This window comes from Argopecten irradians, chromosome 10, assembly GCF_041381155.1.
Source record: "Argopecten irradians isolate NY chromosome 10, Ai_NY, whole genome shotgun sequence".
NCBI classification, from domain to species: Eukaryota; Metazoa; Mollusca; class Bivalvia; order Pectinida; family Pectinidae; genus Argopecten; species Argopecten irradians.
This window is the reverse complement of record NC_091143.1, coordinates 13,387,752-13,408,780: the sequence shown is the minus strand read 5'-3', so window position 1 is coordinate 13,408,780 and position 21,029 is coordinate 13,387,752. Positions and strand designations below refer to the sequence as shown.

At 36.1% G+C, this 21,029-nt stretch overlaps 1 protein-coding gene across 4 annotated transcripts in view; it reads left to right on the top strand.

Annotated features, from left to right (window-relative positions):
* The first annotated feature begins 5,301 nt into the window (after positions 1 to 5,301).
* Positions 5,302 to 21,029, top strand: part of LOC138333161 (adhesion G-protein coupled receptor V1-like) — a 128,907-nt gene continuing 113,179 nt past the window's right edge. For 3 of the 4 annotated variants that reach the window (XM_069281344.1, XM_069281343.1, XM_069281341.1), the window contains exons 1-6: positions 5,302 to 5,456; positions 6,536 to 6,729; positions 18,707 to 18,901; positions 19,452 to 19,700; positions 20,171 to 20,275; positions 20,836 to 20,955. In XM_069281344.1, coding sequence (XP_069137445.1) covers positions 18,728 to 18,901; positions 19,452 to 19,700; positions 20,171 to 20,275; positions 20,836 to 20,955 — 648 coding nt within the window. In that variant the 5' untranslated portion in view covers positions 5,302 to 5,456; positions 6,536 to 6,729; positions 18,707 to 18,727. Of the gene's footprint in view, positions 5,457 to 6,535; positions 6,730 to 14,540; positions 14,577 to 18,706; positions 18,902 to 19,451; positions 19,701 to 20,170; positions 20,276 to 20,835; positions 20,956 to 21,029 lie in introns of those variants that run through there. The other variant, XM_069281342.1, reaches the window with a different exon arrangement.

Genomic DNA, 21,029 nt, shown 5'->3' with positions numbered 1-21,029 from the left:
TCGGCGGTACGGAGAGGTTTCTACACGTGCTAATAAAGCCATTTCCAGCATAAACTGAAATTATCATTTTTGACTGCACAAATCCTTTAACTTGCCTTGGATAACCATTTATTTTATAAAGGTCCAAATGAAATACAATAATAAATCAAGTAAAATAAGCACGGAGAGCAAACTTGACATTATATGCATTTTTGTTCAAAGTCATATGTGTATACATGTATACATATCAATGTGCGATTATAAAAAATCACCATGTACCGCCATAAACGAGTATAAAACTTTATACATGTATGTATATTGCTGATATTTATGTTGGAAAAGCTCCATGTTCGTTGAAAACATGATAAATTTCTGGTGAATCTATAAACATTTGGTTATATGATTTCAAGGATTACAGAAAATTAAGAAAAAACAAAAAAGAAAGAAAGGGGTTGAGGTTGAAATAAGACCTGTGTAGTGTGTGTTATAAGTTCTGAATGTCTAATATGCAATTATGTATACAATTTCTGTGTAGAATATTGGCGGCTTACAGGTTATTCAGGTAGCGCGCAGCACGGAGAGGTTTCTACACGTGCTAATTAAGCCATTTCCAGCATAAACTGAAATAATTATTTTTGACTGCACAAATCCTTTAATTAACACTATTTTAAAAGAACCCTAACCTGGCTCCAATTACCCGAAACAGATGATATCAACAAATGATCAAACATAGTTTCACTTTCCTTGTATACAAAACCCGTATAAGTTATCACGACAACTTTATTATCATCAAAATTGAGACAAATATATATAGTGAAGTCTTATGCTTTACAAAAAGCGCCATGGAAATTTTGCGGCGGCAACACGCTAATAGAATAAGCATAAAGACTATATAATTTTTAAAAAGTCGAAATAAGGCAATCCCAGTAGATCTACAACTTAAGCTATTCGACTCTTTAGTTGGACCTATTTTGGGTCAGAAATCTGGGGATACAAATCCATCTTATGTTTTGCAAAAGAATGTTAGATGTGAAAGCAGAGGCATTTACATCTCTGGTGAAAGTAAGCAAGCGATATGAGGCGCCGTGAGTGATAAGATATCCATTAGAAAATAAAAGTAATGCTCAATTTTTGGAACAATCTTTTTTAAAATGAAAATCAGTTAAGCATTAATATCTTATAATAGCGATTTTAAGTCGCATGGCACTAATACGGTTTCGATGGTTAGATAATGTTAAACAGATTGTTAATTATACTGGATTCGGATATATATATATTTGACAGTAAAAACCTATGAATGCAATGTTTTTATAAGCATGAAGTTAAACAATATTTACGTGACACATTCAAAGATAAAAATGGTTTACAGACATAGAATCCCCTTCTAAAAGTCGGGTTCCTTATTCCAAATTTAAAACAGAATATGTTGGAATGTTATTTAACAAAGTCGAAAAAAACAGGCAGCTTCCGCGCTCATGTCTTACATAGAGAAAAAATACCATTCATCGACGATGAAGCATCTTTAAAATTGGACACTATGGGAAAAAAACTTGTTTTTTATTGTTTTCCATATTGTTATGCCTGTTGTATAACTATATATGTCCTCGTGTAACGCACTTTCACGTTTCTGAGTGAATCAAAATCAATTATTAAAATCTTCGATAGTCATTTGTCAGATTTTAGATTATCTTTTTTTTTTTTCACTCCCAGACATAACAATTATGTATCAGGAGGTGTCGTGTATGTAGTCAAGTGACTGGTTAATTAGTCAACCAAAGACAGTCGCCCTCCAGTGTACATTGGTATTTATCACTGAATGAACACCTGCAGAGGGACACACCTGACTCCTGACCGACACAGCATGACTGGTCGGCTGCCGCCTATGATGTTACAGGTATACCTGATACAAGGAAGTGACGTCCGACAATAATATATATGTACAGTCTCATCAGCACATCTTCTGTTAGAGTTTGGGTCAGACTCAAGTCATCATCTTTAACCTGAAGTCATCTCATTCATGTTTTGATTTTTCGAGTACAGCTCTTTTTTATACCTTTTGTACGAATACAATTAAAATTTATGGATTGAATGTGTTGTAATTCTCACTATGTTGGTAATTTGGCAAGGACGTAGATGACTTACATTTAAATCCTTGCTTTTCGTTGTGAATAACATTATCAGAGACATCTAGATAATTTAATTAGTTATCTTAGTTGAACAAGCTCTTTTAGATTCGTGTATAAAAAGTACAGCACATATAACTTTAAAATCCAGTGTAATGTATTTTGATTCTATAAAACACCTCCATAGATCTGTTCCCATTCGAATGCTCCTCCCAGCAGCAGGTACCTGTGAAGTTGCCATGGCTACCGCCGTGGCGGGAAACTAGTGAGGGGTCACTGTAAAGACTGGTGCAGTCATGTCAGTTGTGCCACGGTACAGTGTCCCGCTCTGACGGAGGATGGACAGGTCGCTGGACATTCTCAAATCAAGCCTCAGGTATGCACTAACATACGCAAGCTTATAAGCCCCAAAATACCTTTGAAACATCTTCAAATATCAATTTAGAACAGGTGTCTGACTGCTTGGCCCAAGCTTGGATTTATAAATCCTTGGCTATCTCTTACAGACGTGGTCCGATTTAATATGACATTCTACAGTACACACATGTTAGTAAACAATAAACAACTTCAGATTTGATCACATTACAAAGTTGGTTTGCCTGTAGCGGAAAAGATATCACCTTCTGACTGAAAGTCAGTGATATCTTTTCCACTACAACAGTAGCTAGTTTGCCTGTAATGATGGATCGTTTTCAGCAAGTTTCTTTAGAGCAAGGACGTATATGAGAAGGATAAGTCACACTGGGTTTTATGGAAGTCCAAGGCAGGCGCTTTTGTGTTTGTGCACTGACCGTGACGTTGGGCGACGACTGATATTCCTTTGATATCCGCCGGCGCAGCCTTTGATGTAGCTTGCGGGTGCGAGGGTTACCGTCTTACTTTCTGAAGCGTGACCGTCATTTCATGAGCTGTTGATTTTTTTTAACGAAAATTTAAGACATATCCTCTGAATATTCCGTCTTTAAAGCAAGTAATAAACGTCGTTAAATTTAATAAACTTTACAATGGTGTTTCGTTTGACTCGATAAGACAAGTATTTGTTGAGAAAAACGGTTTTTATTCCCGGTTCCTAGGCGTCTCGCGTGGTGTTTAGTAATGTAAAGAGACAGTCACGAATCCTTCTCACTTATAAATCCTTGTTTAGAGCGACCAGGTTTCCTCGGATCTCGTAAATATAACCTATAATATATTGACAAATCTATATTATATATGACGTACCATTTGGTATTATATGTCCTGTACTTTCCATTTTGTTCTTTCGTTTAATGATATGTATGTATACAATATTGCAAATTTACTCCTAATCTTAATATTGGGACTTGGTTATAATTCGCCCATGCACTAGCTCTCATATTAATTGTATATTAATTATATATGAATTCATTTAACACACATTTTTCTTAAATGTTTAATTATAGCAAAATTACTTAGCTTGTCACATATTGCAACATATGAAAATTGAACATAAATTAAGTGGTATATTTTCAATGACATTACAATCAATAGAATACTTGATACATTACTGTATCTTTTGATTGTATCTTTTGATTAAACAGGTATTTTAAAATTATTACTAATAGATTAATCAATCAGTAATTATGTTTTTTACAGTAATTAACTACTAAAAGGTCTGTGTTATGAGAGCAGAGTTTATAATTATCAATGATATGTAGGCCTAATAGCCTATAGATACAAAGTATGACATACATACTAGAAATATGGGCACAGTAGTGTTGACATTTAAATCCTGGTACGACATTGCTGTAGAGCTTGACCCATAATTCTCTGTTACTAAGTAGTCATTATGCTGTAATTAACTCCATAAATTATGTAGCCTTGATATGTGTGGTGTATACTGTTAATTTATTCCAGATTTATAGGAAGATACTTATCGCTGGTTTTTTGCATATTTTGTTTTCTTGTGGCGACGGAGGTACATGCACATTAAATTTTTTACATGTTTATAGTTGTAGAATATTAAGGCCCACTACCTCTAAAAATCATTAATAACATAAGAAAATACATATTGATGGCCTAAGATGAGGTACAAAAAAATGTAACAAAACCAAACAAATGCAAGATTTCTTGCGTAGACTATGTTATAGTGAAGATTCATTACGCTATTTTGCCGTCCGACACAGTGATAGTCAACTATCGTGCAATATTTATGACCACGGTGGGAAACATAAGAAGACCTGCATTATGAAAATCAACATTTTATTTTATTAAAAATTAAATTTTTCAGTCGATGATGATGAGTGTAGTATTTATGGTAAGTTAATAACATTTGCGACTCTACAAAATTGTTGATCTCGTTTTACATTCCCATTTTGAAAATTAAAAGCTGTTTCAGAAAGATAGTGGGCTTTAAAAAGAAAACAATTTTCTTAATATTAGTAATAAATTATGAATATATTAGTTATTTTTGCCCATAGCTAAAATGGATTTATAGTGCTATCAATGCATATTGTATTTCTGAAACAAGCATGAAATATTACCACTGATCATCGAGTTTAAATCCCATCAAATTCCAATTTTCTTTATAAAAAATAATATGAAGCTAACACGTCTTCCCTTTAGATGTATACATTGTAGATACATACAAATCATTAGACATAATTGTGTGATGAATGTAAAGTTGATGTATTATTTGAAAAAAAATATTAATTGAAAAAAATAACATATTAACATTAAATTTATAATGTTTTTATTACCAATAATAGAAAAAAAAAACTACCAGATTAGTGTCATGAGTCATTTCTCCTAATACCTGCATAAAATTTTATAAAATACCTGGTTAAGGCAATGAGTAAAACCTTCATATTTCTTATAAAGAAGGCATGAAACTAATCGCAGGACATTTAGTTCATTGTTTTAGGTAATTTAACATTAAGAGGAATTATAACTATTATTAGTACAGGTTCATGGAAAATATGAAGTTTTTAACACCTTATAATCTTGAGTACTTTTCTAAGATGATGTTGTAATCTCTTATATAGCTGACAGTAAGCATGAAATGTGTGTCCCATCTGTCGCCGACTCCTGTATACAGCTGCTTGATTGATCAGCTAGTTAGCCTAGGAACAAATGACGCTTCTATTGGGTCTGGCTCTTAAAGGGCTGCACAATGTTGTTATTCACGAGAACATTTCCATGGTATATGTTTGTATAAAAATCAATGTTAGATGTTTCCCATAGAAAGCATACAGGGCAACAGAAGTTAGTAATGTATTTGGCAGGATGGATCTATTTTATATGGGATGTGTAATATTTAGTTGAGTTTATGTGTTCTTTAACAGTGAAATGTTATGATATCATGAAGATATTTTGCAATTTATCATCATAAGGATAATGGTAAGTCAACTAACTTTTTAGTGAGATAATTTTGTGCATAAATGTATAATTTACAAAAAGTTAAATTGGGTAAAAAGTATGAACTAAATTTGTGAAATTACATGAATTGCCAGCAATCATGAAATTAAAGATGCTCCACCGCTGACAAATGGTATTTTTCCACTATCTAAAACAGGAGCAAATGATTTAGTATTTTTCTTCAGTTACAAAAGTTACTTACTATACACCATTACCACCATTGAAAAGTTTGAGCTTCTACTTTTAATTCAAATTAAAAGTATGAAAAATAATTAATTGCATCCCGAAAAAAATCTGGCACTATATCCTATATGGAATGAAGTACTGATTGCACATGCACCAAAGGCAAAATAAATTATTTTATATTATGTTTTGTGTTAATTAGACATATATATAGATAATTATAAACACCAATTATTGTTCAAATGATGAATATCATTTATGCAGCTGTCAGCGGTGGAGCATCTTTAAATAAAGTGGTTCAGAGATAGTGAAATAACATGATTGGAGAAAAATTTGCTCCATTTTCTTCTGTTTTTAATTTACAATCCCTTAAAAAATAAGACAGAACAGTCACTGGAAGGCGGTACTAAACATTTTACTATTTTAAAATCCATGCAATGCTTATAGGATACTACACATTTGGAGATCCTTGGTTCAAACCCCAGTTTAGCCATGATGCTATTAGCCAAAATTGGATTGTTAGTTGAGTCTACAGGAAAAGACTAAAAGCCAAGGGAAGAGTAAAGGGGATCTTTGTGGTTAAATACTCTTCCTGGGGCTCACTTGTGTATAACTTGACTGACTTTGGTCTAAATCCGCTCTCCTCGCGTGCTTTAATGGTCTGTGTAAGTCAAAACCTCAAGAATGGTGGTAGGAGAGAAGAAACAATAGAATGTTAAAGAAATTATCATACATTATTGATCATGGAAGAAAATCTAATTATTTACCTGGCATTCCTTAATGACCTGCCCCAGAAGATAGGTGAATATTTTATAAGGTTAGCCATGTGCCAGTGTACCTGCCAAGTTAATCAATTGTTTACCTGACTTATATCATAGGTATATGACCATCTGCCAGAGCAACCATCACCAGGAAAGTCTGGATAGGGTTAACCTTCCAAACATTCTGGACATCAGGAATAATTCCGGATCAGTTAATTTTGTAACAATATGTGGCAAGGATGCATGTGATATATGTCTCAAGGGATAGTTGATTATTAAGACAGAGTTGGATTATTATTTCATTTAATAAGGTAAGTTCTATCTTTCATTATGTTGTTTGTTTTGTATTGTAAGATAGTATATATAAAATGTCAAAACAAGGTTTTATTGTTTTTATTAGATGTATTTGAAATACATGTACCGTATGTTAATTGTTGTGGTAAATCTTGTAATGCTCCTTAATGGAAACTTGAATCATACAGACATTTTTAAGGGGGTGGGGGATAGAGAGGAGGCATATATATATATACACTCAAAAACTTTCAATCAACTTTCAATCAAGAATTTGAGTTAACAATGTTCGCATTTAACTAACTCGTTCTTTCGAATTCTGTCCCATCCAGAAATTACCATTCCTCAGAAATTGCTAGCAAGTATTCTGTTTTTGACTTTGTTACCAGTACCAGTTGGCACTTGTGAGCTGACCACACACAATACACTGATTAATTTGTTACAAACTCCACAGAATTTTGTTCTGTGTATCAAGACCACTTTGTTATAAAGCCATTGGTGGGGTTTTTACAGGCAGGTTTGAAAGTTGTCATGTATTTAAGTTGATTTTTTAGACCATTCACCCCTGAAGACACTTAGGCCCTTCTAAATCAAAGAATAGATGGTCCATCATGACATTTCAGAGTTGAATCAGTTAATTCCATTTTCTACTTGTCATTATGGAGATCTGTGTACCAAAAAGTGCATTGTTTGATTAATTCTCTTTGTGTTGTATATAATGTTTTTACTAAAACCAAATATTATAAGATAATTGGCCTCTAAACAACAGAATACATTACACCCTATATTATTCCATGTCAATCAATACAGATTTAATCGCCTATATTCCGCTTACGCTGTCAATAATGTGAAATATTTGGCTCTAACCCAGTGGGACCAGCCTGACCTACAATGTATATAGAGGATAAAGTTTCCTTCTCTTCTCTAGTTCTACACATAAGTATAAACTTTATTTGTTAGCTATGTCATGGCGCGGCGTCCGTCGTCCGTCCGTCAACATTTCCTTTAAAACGCTAATTGTCCTAGAGTTCTGCATGGATTCTAACCAAATTTGGCCAGAAATATTTTGCCCCTCCTGACCCCCCAGGGGCAGGAGGGGCAGGGCCCAATAGGGGAAATAGAGGTATATCCTTTAAATTGCTACTAGTCCTAGAGTTCTGCATGGATTCTAACTAAACTTGGCAAGAAACATCCTTGGAGTAAGGGGAATAAAGTTAGTTAAAATTTTGGCTCTGAACCCCCCAGGGGCAGGAGGGGCGGGCCCAATAGGGGAAATAAAGATAAATCCTTAAATCGCTACTAGTTATAAGGTTCTACATAGATTGTAACCAAATTTGGCCAGAAACATCCTTGGGGGAAGGGGAATAGAGTTTGTATAAATTTTGGCTCTGACCCCCGGGGGGCAGGAGAGGCAGGGCCTGATAGGGGAAATAGAGTTAAATATTAAGATTCCTTTAGAAAAGAAACAATGAACCTGTATTTAGAACATAACTTGTCATTACAAACCAGGTGAGCGACGGCCCTCTGGGCCTCTTGTTTTACATTGATTGTGAAATAAGTTATATAACTTATAAAATTCACTTTCAATGATCGGAATATAAGCACATGACTTAAAGACCTTTAAGTCGGAGGAATAATAATACTGGTAATATTTATTTTGATGTATCAGCCTCCAGCAGTACTGTTCTATTATGTATGCCTTTAAACCTTTATGGCCAATATGGTGATCTTGTAAGATTTCACCTGGAAAATACACTCACGTTTGACCAACTCCCTGTTAATTTGTATTACAATTCCCGGTATATATGTATGTGACCACGCCCTGTATAGATATAAAGGTTATTAGGTCACCTTAGACGAAGTCTCAAGTGACCTATTCTAATCGCCTTTTGTCTGTCGTCGTCCGTCGTGCGTCGTCCGTCTTGCGTCGTATGTCCGTAAACAATTTACATTTTCGACTTCTTCTCCAAAACTGCTGAAGCAATTTCAATGAAATTTTGCACAAACCTTCTAAGGCATAAGGCCAATCAAAATTGTGAATTACATGGTCCCCACCCCACCCCCCCCCACCCCCAGGGAGCTATGGGAGGGGCCAAAAGGGGTAAAATTGACTAAAATTTCAAAAATCTTCTTCTCCACTCACAGATGTGATGGAATTAAATACTCTTCATAGATAGAAAGGTCATAAGGCCCTTTACAAAAATTGTGAATTATATGACCCTGGGGTCTCAGGTTTCCCCCTGGGGAGGGGGTTAAGTTTACTATAGTTTATATAGGGAAAACACATTTTTGAGTATTATTTGATCATTTTATATAGGAAATGAGTCAAATATTGTCAGAATTATCAGTATGATATTGCCATTGAATCCTATTAACCAATTTTCCATGACTGACCCCCAGGGGCCTTAGGGGCGGGGTCAAAAGGGGTCAAATAGGCTATATCTTCAAAAATCTTCTTCTGAAATTCTGGAAATGGTAGAATCAAATACTTTTCATAAATAGAAAGGTCTTAAGGTCCTTTACAAAAATTGTGAATTATATGACCCTGGGGTCTCACGTTTCCCCCTGGGGAGGGGGTCAAGTTTACTATAGTTTATTTAGTGAAAACACATTTATGAGCATTTTTTGCTCAATTTTAATACTAAATGAGTCAAACTTGTTTAGAATTATAAGCATGAGATAACATTTTAATATCATATCTATATTGGTCCTGGTCAACCCCCTCGGGGCAGAGGGGCGGGGGCAAAAGGGCCAAATAGGCTAAAACTTTAAAAATCTTCTTCTTAAATACTGGAAATGGTAGAATCAAATACTCTTCATAGATGGACAGGTCTTAAGGTGTTTTATGAAAATTGTGAATTATATGACCCTTGGGTCTCAGGTTTCCCCCTAGGGAGGGGGTTAAGTTTACTATATATAAGTTTATATATGGAAAACACATTTTTGAGCATTATTTAGTCATTATAATAGGAAATTAGTCAATTGTAGTCAGAATTATCCCTATGTGATGGCCATTGAATCTTATTACCAAATTTTCCATGACTGATCCCCAGTGGCCTTAGGGGCGGTCCCAAAACCGGTCAAATAGGCTAAAACTTCAAAAATTTTCTTCTGAAATTCTGGAACTGGTAGAATAAAATACTCTGCATAGATGGAAAGGTCTTTAAGTCCTTTATTAAAATTGTGAATAATATGACCCTGGGGTCTCATGTTTCCACCTGGGGAGGGGGTCAAGTTTAGTTTAGTTTATATAGGAAAAACACATTTATGAACATTATTTGCCTATTTTTCATAGGAAATTAGTCAAACTGGGTTAGAATTATTAGCCTGAAATAGCATTTTAACATCATATCCATACTGGTCATGGCTGACCCCCAGGGGCCAGAGGGGCGGAGCCAAAAGGGGTCAAAATGGTAATTTCAAAAATCTTCTTTTTGAGTTCACAGATTTGATGGAACCAGATACTCTTGATAGATTGAAAGGTCTTAAGGCCCTTTACAAAGATTTGTGAATTTCATGGCCCTGGGATCTCAGATTTTCCCCTAGGGAGGGGGTCAAATTTACTATAGTTTATATAGGAAAACACATTTAGGAACATTATTTGCTTAGTTTTCATAGGAAATTAGTCAATCTGGGTTAGAATTATTAGCCTGAGATAGCATTTAACATCATATCCATATTGGTCCTGGCCGACCCCCAGGGGCGAGAGGGGTGGGGCCAAAAGGGGTCAAAATGGATAACATTTCAAAAATCTTCCTCCTGAATTCACAGATTTGATGGAACCAAATAATCTTCATAGATTAAAAATTCATAAAATCACTGACTGACTTCAAGGGCCTGATGGGCCAATATCTTTGTTTCATTCTGTGTCTGAACTCAGGTGACCGCTAAGGCCCATGGGCCTCTTGTATTATTATTATTATTGTTGTATATTACACACAGGTAAGGTGTGACCACTTATATATTACACTTGTTATCGGTATATACTAAATATATATTAATAAGGCTTTCAATTCCTCCTTTTGCATGCTAAATATAGATATTTACCTAGATTGGATAATTCTCTTACATTATTAATACTTAGGAGCTGTATTAATTTGAAAACAGATGGTCTTTTATAATAGCATTTTTTTTATGTATTTCAACCTTAAATCATTATAAAAAGGACACATCAGAATAAAATGAAATTCATCTTCTACATTTCTTAGGTTACACTTAACACATATTCTATTTCTACGTAAAATGTTATGGTGTCTACCAACCTCAATATTTAAGTTGTGACATGATAATCTAAATTTGGTTATTACATGTTTGTATTTGACCTCAATAGATTTACGTAGATAAAATTGATTGTTTAACAAGTGATGGTATAATGAACCTTTTGGTGAGGCAGATATTTTTGCTAAGATGTTTTGCATAGTGCTATCAACCAGTCTCTGTTTTATTATTTGAAAAGCAACGTTGTCAGGAACCGAGTCCTAATAATGCTAATTCATTCTTAATATAACTTATCCACTCATCATTTTTGTTCACGCGATCATCAAAACAAGTTTTCACAATTAAGTTATCCGAATTCCTGAGTTTTAACCAATATTTAAACACTCTTTGGTATGATCACATCTGTATATTACACACAGGCAAGGTGTGATCATACCTGTATATTACACACAGGTAAGGTGTGACCACACTTGTTTATTACACACAGGTAAATGTGACCACACCCTGTATATTACACACAGGTAAGGTGTGACCACACCCTGTATATTACACACAGGTAAGGTGTGACCACACTTGTATATTACACACAGGTAAATGTGACCACTCCCTGTATATTACACACAGGTAAGGTGTGACCACACCTGTATATGACACACAGGTTAGATGTGACTACACCCTGTATATTACACATAGGTAAGGTGTGACCACACCTGTATATCGCACACATGTAAGGTATGACCACACGTGTATATTACACCCAGGTAAGGTGTGACCACACCCTGTATATTACACACAGGTAAGATGTGACTACACCCTGTATATTACATGCAGGTAAGATGTGACCACACCTGTATATTACACACAGGTAAGGTATGACCACACCTGTATATTACACACAGGTAAGGTGTGACCACACCCTGTATATTACACACAGGTAAGATGTGATTACACCCTGTATATTACATACAGGTATGATGTGACCATACCAGTATATAACATACAGATAATGTGTGACCACACCCTGTATATTACACTTAGGCAAGATATGACCACATCATGTATATTACACACAGGTAAGATCTGACCACATCTGTATATTACACACAGGTAAGGTATGACCACACCTGTATATTACACATAGGTAAGGTATGACCACATCATGTATATTACACCCAGGTAAGATGTGACCACACCTGTATATTACATACAGGTAATGTGTGACCACACCTGTATATTGCACACAGGTAATGTGTGACCACACCCTGTATATTACACATAGATAAGATGTGACCATACCCTGTATATTACACACAGGTAAGGTATGACCATATCTGTATATTACACATAGGTCAGGTGTGACCATACCTGTATATTACACATAGGTAAGATATGACCATACCCGTATATTACACATAGGTAAGGTGTGACCACACCCTGTATATTACACATAGGTAAGATATGACCATACCCGTATATTACACATAGGTAAGGTGTGACCACACCCTGTATATTACACATAGGTAAGATGTGACCATACCCTGTATATTACACATAGGTAAGGTATGACCACACCCTGTATATTACACATAGGTAAGATGTGACTATACCTGTATATTACACATAGGTAAGGTATGACCATATCTGTATATTACACATAGGTCAGGTGTGACCATACCTGTATATTACACATAGGAAAGATGTGACCATACCTGTATATTACACATAGGTAAGGTGTGACCACACCCTGTATATTACACATAGGTAAGGTGTGACCATACCCTGTATATTACACATAGGTAAGATGTGACCATACCATTATATTACACACAGGTAAGGTGTGACCATACCTTGTATATTACACATAGGTAAGATGTGACCATACCTGTATATTACACATATGTAAGATGTGACCACACCCTGTATATTACACATAGGTAAGGTGTGACCATACCCTGTATATTACACACAGGTAAGGTGTGACCACACTTGTATATTACACACAGGTAAATGTGACCATACCTGTATATTACACACAGGTAAGGTGTGACCATACCCTGTATATAACACATAGGTAAGATGTGACTATACCTGTATATTACACATATGTAATGTGTGACCATACCCTGTATATTACACACAGGTAAGATGTGACCACACCTGTATATTTTACACATAGGTAAGATGTGACTATACCTGTATATTACACATAGGTAAGGTGTGACCATACCTGTATATTACACAGGTAAGATGTGACCACACCTGTATATTACACATAGGTAAGATATGACCACATCATGTATATTACACACAGGTAAGGTGTGACCACACCTGTATATGACACACAGGTAAGGTGTGGCCACACCCTGTATATTACACATAGGTAAAGTGTGACCATACCTGTATATTACACACAGGTAAGATATGACCACACCTGTATATTACACATAGGTAAGATATGACCACATCATGTATATTACACACAGGTAAATGTGACCACACCTGTATATGACACACAGGTAAGATGTGACCACACCTGTATATTACACATAGGTAAGATATGACCACATCATGTATATAACACACAGGTAAGGTGTGACCACACCTGTATATGACACACAGGTAAGGTGTGACCACACCCTGTATATTACACATAGGTAAGGTGTGACCATACCTGTATATTACACACAGGTAAGATGTGACCACACCTGTATATTACACATAGGTAAGATATGACCACATCATGTATATTACACATAGGTAAGGTGTGACCACACCTGTATATGACACACAGGTAAGATGTGACCACACCTGTATATTACACATAGGTAAGATATGACCACATCATGTATATAACACACAGGTAAGGTGTGACCACACCTGTATATTACACACAGATAAGATGTGACCATTCCTGTATATTACACACAGGTAAGTTATGACTACACCTGTATATTACCTAGGTAAGGTGTGACCACACCCTGTATATTACACACAGGTAAGATGTGACCACACCTGCATATTACACACAGATAAGGTGTGACTACACCCTGTATATTACACACAGATAAGGTGTGACCACACCTGTATATTACACATAGGTAAGATATGACCACATCATGTATATTACACACAGGTAAGGTGTGACCACACCTGTATATGACACACAGGTAAGGTGTGACCACACCCTGTATATTACACACAGATAAGGTGTGACCACACCCTGTATATTACACACAGATAAGGTGTGACCACATCCTGTATATTACACACAGGTAAGGTGTGACCACACCCTGTATATTACACACAGGTTAGGTGTGACCACACTTGTATATTACACACAGGTAAATGTGACCAAACCCTGTATATTACACACAGGTAAGGTGTGACCACACGCTGTAAATTACATACAGGTAAATGTGACCACACCTGTATATTGCGCACAAGTAAATTCGATCACACCTTTATATTAGGGACAGGTAGATTATTACCACACCTTAATTACACATTGATGAGATGCATACAGGTAGCATTTTGATGCTGACACCTACCCTCATTTGTCTATTGACGGTATATATTGACTTAGTATCCTGTGACATTGTTAGTCTATGGTACCAGATGGTGTTGTGGTGATGTATGATTCATAGATGAGGTAAGGATTAAAAGTCTGATGTCTTACAGTGATCAGCCCTAATTGATGGTTTAAAAAGAAATAGATAATTTTTATTTGTCTGTTTATCTTAATATAATCTTAAGGTTTAATTTCATTGCTTTATATAGCTGTAACTAAAATTAATGCTAACACCCCTGTGGTGGTATTTATAGTTAGGGGCTACGATGGCTGATTGGTTAAGATGTCCCGACAATTTCCAAAAGCCCTCCACCTATGGAGGGCTAGTTTGAATTCCATCTGGGGAAGTTAACATGTACTGACTGCTGTTTGATTTTTAGCTCACCTGGCCCGAAGGGCCGGTGAGCTTATGTCATGGCGCGGCGTCTGTCGTCCGTCGTCCGTCTGTCCGTCCGTCCGTCCGTCCGTCAACATTTCCTTTAAATCGCTACTTGTCATAGAGTTCTGAATGGATTGTAACCAAATTTGGCCACAAACATCCTTTGGGGAGGGGGAACAGAACTTGTATAAATTTTGGCTCTGACCCCCCGGGGGCAGGAGGGGCGGGGCCCAATAGGGGAAATAGAGGTAAATCCTGTAAATCGCTACTTGTCCTAGAGTTCTGCATGGATTGTAACAAAATGTGGCCACAAACATCCTTGGGAGAAGGGGAACAGACCTTGTATAAATTTTGCCTATGACCTGCTGGGGGGAGGAGGGGGATGGCCCAATAGGGGAATCAGAGGTAAATATTAAAATTCCTTCAGAAAAGAAACAATGAACCTGTATTCAGGACATTACTTGGCATTACAAACCAGGTGAGCGATACAGGCCCTCTGGGCATACAGGCCCTCTGGGCCTCTTGTTTTTTTCTTGATTTCTTCGACCTATAATCCTGGCACTTTCTTAATTAAATGACCCTGACTGTTGATAGGACGTTAAGCCAATCAGTCAATCAATTATCCCAGAGATGATCAACATATTTTGTTTGTACTTGGATAAGATTACTTATGGTCAATAATACTGTCTGATGAAGATTTAGTGGAAAATGTCACAGCACTACCCAAAGGGAACAAGTTAGTGGCAGAATGAATTAACGCAAAGAAACCTTAATTAAAATAGATAACTTAAAATACAATACCAGACGTTGACATGTACTTTTCCCAGCATCCACTAATAGCAGTGGGTATGACAGCTCCAGTAAAACCATTTCATGATGTCATGTGGTGTAACTGTTGCATGCATTTTCGATCACGTCATAAATACTGACGTGTGATCGACAGAGCCATATTTATATCGCAGTGACATTGCTTCTTCTAAGGCTATTATGACAATGTTTTCTTTTGTATATGGGAGAAGGAGAATCATTCCCTACCTATGAGAGCATGACAATGAAATTACAACCTTTAGGGAATTCATGAATGTCCATGACGATAATGAATTACCCCTTGGGTTGTGATTTCATTGTCATACCCTCTCGGTAGGGAAAGATTCTATTAATCTTCGGTTTTTCGTTTTTTGTTTTTTGGTTACCACTATCAGATGCAAGCTATAGTGTTAGAATTTCAGACATCTTAATTCTTATCCTTTCTTTCGCTACTTCTCAGAAACTGGTGGTACAATGCCAAATATCTTTAACCCTTTGGTTTGTGGTTTTCACTAGCTCACTATTTCACTTATCTGGATCTCTGCTGTTTGATACTTAGATTATGTTGTCAGAAAAGGCATGTTTAAATTCAAAACCAGGAAAGACATCGCCCATCTTACTCTTTGACATGAAGAGCATGACATGTTGATTCTTTGTATATATTTACATGTTTGATTATGTATGATCCTGGGACAGCTTGTACAGTTATTGACCTCACATCTGTTGCCTAACCAGGATGATGAGTTATTGTGAGACAGTTGTTGAGAACCTTATACCTGTAGTAAGAACGTTGTAGTAAATAATTAATATTGCCGTAACTCGTACAGGTGAAAAACTACAGTGATGTATGTGTATGCAGGGTCAGATACTCTGGCTTTAAATTCCCATAGCTGATCAATATGATACATGAATTGATTTCATGAAGTTATATTAATTAAGCATAAACCAAGCACAATTTTACCAGAATATTAAATGGAGGGGATGATTTAAAATTCAGGATCAAATAATTTTTAAAACAGGTTTAACTAATAATCAAAACCTGGTTTTATTTGAAGAAATTTGATTAGACAAACTCAAACCTGAAACTTCAGACTTAATGTATACCCCAGATCAGGTAATATAACTATAAAAGGGGAAGAGCAGTGTGTCATCAGATAGGATTGAACCTGCGATCTTTACTGGTCTGCCTCCCTCCCATCCTTAATACTCTAGAGGTTACTATAACTGGCATTATATCCACCCCTGGACAATCTCACAATAAAACTGAAGGCAGTTCAAAAGAAAAAACCTTACCAATCACAGGCCTGCAAAGATTTCCTTTGAAGACTACAGAGAGAGAGAGCAATGCCCATGGCCAACTTCAGAGCCACAATGTCAACCACAGTGTACTGTTATAAGATTCGTTTGATGTACATCAAAGGACTAAATTACCTGTTTTGTTCTGTTGCCTCCAGTTTTACTATGAGATAGCCCAAAGATGGATATAATGTTAGTGATTGTAACCCCTAGAGTATTGAGGATGCCGCTCTCCCATTGATAGTAAATAGCTAAAGATCACCGACTATCGACCCAATCCAGAACGGTTACATAACATTGTAAACTACCTATCATAAAATGGTATGTTAAGATTGAGTGCTGCACTGGTAACCTGAAGTCAAATAATAGGCGTGTGGATATCGCATTACTGGACAGATCAATTTATATCAACTGTTTACTAATTATGGCAGCAGCTGTTTTAAAGCTGGATATTAGATGGTGGCTGTAACATTAATACCGCCATATCATGTAAGTGTTCAACTAAACATGATCACGGTAACAATAGTGTCACAGAATTTAATGTGTTATACCCAAGGACGTACATGTATATTTGTGAAGAATAAGTCGCACTGGGTTTTGGGCAAGTGCATTGCAGGAGCTTTTGTGTTTATGCACTGACCATGATGTTGGGCGACGACTGATTTTCCTTTGATATCTGCCGGCGCAGCCTTTGATGTAGCTTGCTGGTGTGAGGGTTACCGTCTTACTTTCTGAAGCGTACTGTCATTTCATGATAGCTTTTGTATTTTATTAAACAAAAATTTAAGACATTTCTTCTAAATCTCCCATCCTGAAAGCAAGTACTGAACGTTGTGAAATTTTATTAACTTTACATTGGTGTTTCGATTTACTCGATAAGACAAGTATTTATTCAGAAAAATGATGTTTATTCCCGGTTCATAGGCGCCTCGCATGATGTTTAGCATTGTAATGAGACATTGACGAATCATTCCACAGTTTTATATCGTTTTTTTTTCATGGAGATTCAAACTGTTTTACTCTTTTGATCACTAAAGAACGATAAGTTGTTTGTGGGAATATAAGATCTAGCAATGTATTCTTTATAAATAAGGGTAGATTGGCCTGGCCTACATTGTTATTGATATCTTTTATCAAGGTTCATAAAAGACTTCTCTGTTATTAATACTTTCAAAAGTGAAAATTTGAACACCTGAAAATCACAGGCTGAGAGCAAATTACTGTGAGCAATAATTTTCAAAACATGGGCAGTTTCGTAATAAAATTTTATAGGGTCACACTCAAGTACAGGAGACTTTACCCGCAGAACATTTCAAAGTCCAAGTGGTACTGGAATGTGTTGAAATCTATAATTGCTAACACACATGTTATATAGTTAGTAGATCTAGAGCTTTTCTACGTGGCCTTTACTTCATAGAGAGCTATGCTTTTAATACCATTTATTTACAGGGTAATATCCTTTGTTAATTTCCTCGTATTTACAGGGTTATCTACTCTTGTTAACGTTGTATTTACTTGGTTGTTTACCTTATTTACTACGTCATATTAGGAGAGTTATGTCCCTTCGTATACTTTATTCTTACAAGATTATCTACCCTGTTTACCTGGTAGAGTATCCATAATTATATCTGTTTGTGTTATATTTTCAGGCTTATCTACCTTGACATATTATCTACCCTAGCTGTTTTCCTTGTAAACAGAATAATATATTTGTGCTATATATTTTCAGGGTTATCTCCCTTGACAAACAATGATGGTCTGCACAGCATTATGTATGGTGGTCAGCATGATAGTCCCCTTTGTGAATGCTCAGACTTCGGTCAGTTTGCTGGACACTGCTATGATGGTACAGGAAGGCCAACAGTTTGCTATCCGTGTGAAGAGGACTGGGGACTTTGCTTCTACATTTTACGTTATCGTGGCAGTATGTATCTCTATAAGTTTGAAGTGATGAAGACATTTCATGAATGCACTCTCTTTTTCCAGCCATCAATGTTGTCGTCTTTAAAATATGAAAATATCTTGTTAAATTATCAATTTTCAAAGCTGGCTGTGGTTATATTCATAGGAAAGATAATTGTGCTGTAAATTACTTCTGACCGTTCATCTGGTTTGCTTTTAAGGATGTGATGGAATTTTTGGTAGGGGACAGTGGTAGTACCCATGGGTAAAGCCACTGACCACTGGTTCAAACTCTTGATCCAAAGTTGAGGGAATGTGGTGATATATCGGGACATATTGTAACCACTCTGCCACCTTGGCCAGTTCTTCTGCAATTTGTTCAAGGAGAAAATGTGAAACTGCAAGGATACATTTTAATAAATTGTCTCAAGCTGTATATAGGACAATTACCTTAACAAACACATAAGAATCAGAAGAATACTATTCATTGTGAAGTTATGTTTTATCTAATTTGCAATGTGATAAAACTACCCTTTGTAATTAAATGATAATTGTATGTATCTTATCTACAGGTATCATCACCACTTGATACAGACCTGGATTTTATCGGCAGCAGTCATGTCGGCTCATTTAACCCCTCTGGTTCAGATACCATTTCTGTGGTGTTCACCGTCAACAATGATACGATCCCTGAGGTTGAGGAGACATTTACCCTCCAGCTCTCTGTAGTTAACCCTGGAGTTACAGTAGCCGAACCCAGCAAGGCAGCCATTACTATCGCCGCTAATGACGACGCCTATGGGGCTTTCAGCTTCCTGGATGTAAGTTATCACTGTAACTGGTTATAATTGTACATAGTGTACATAAATGATACAATTGCCTACTAGCTTCAAGCTAGAAGAATTTATTTCTCTTTAGCTCAGTCAGTAGAGTGGCGGACCAGTAGATCCGGGATCATGGGTTTGATTCTGGCTGGTGATACACTGCTCTCGTCTTATTACATGTAAAGTGACTTCTCATCAGTAATAATAAAAAATTGGTGTTGTTGCAAAAATTTCTTACGTGAAATGATAAGTAATAGACAAACATATTATAAGTATGAACTCTCATGGCCATAACACAAAATTTTGATTTGCTAAAGATTGTGAAAATTTTGACCCACAAAAAGAACTGGCTATACAGTAATTGTGTAAGATTAATGGACAAGTGGTCAAGGTGGCTGGCGTTGTACCACTGAAGAATCGGGACAAATTCTTGATTAGACGTATGTTCTTGACTTTTTGTGTTTCAGGTATCACCAGTAATGGTGACGGAGGACATATCAGATAAATCAGAGGTTTATCTCGGTGTTAGTAGATCACGAGGCACCCACGGTCAAATCATCGTGTCCTATTCTGTAAGTGACTTTTGTATGGGGTATTGTGTATACAATATTCATGTCATCATTATTATTGTCAAAATATTCACACAGTATGAATTTGTAATCAAATGCTCTTATTGACAATATTGCATTCATGTTATACAATTACACGGGTACAGGCAAAATTCATGCTCAAGCTCTCTTGCAAAATTACGTGGAAATTGGTTATTTCATAAAAATATAGAGGTTTAACACGGTAATCAGTGCTCAGGGTACTGTCAAATGGTTTATAATTGGTTTGTGTTTATAAATACAGTATATTAAGCTGAAATTCATATCAAAATGCTGTACGTGTAAGTTTTTGTCAAACTTTATCAGCTTTGTTTGAGCATCTGATATGACATGTTTATAACAGTAAAACCTGCCTTTGTGATCACCTCCCTGTAACAACCACCTGCGTAATATGACACCATTAACACAATTTTACCTTTGCATAAAGACCATAAAGACTATGTAAACAGGTTTGAAAGGGCCATTGTATTAACTCCCTTTTGTAAACAATGATTTTTGTGATATAAAGATCCCTTGTTTTACAGATAGATGGCACTGACATCGACGCCCAGGCGGGACAAGACATCATACCCAGGTCAGGAACTGTACTCTTCAATGACGGAGAAATTAAGAAATACATTAAACTGGAGGTCATGCCAGATAATGTAAGTATCATTGATAAATAATTAGTCATTTCAATAAAGAGATGTATCCTAATTCTTGCACATCTTTGTGTATG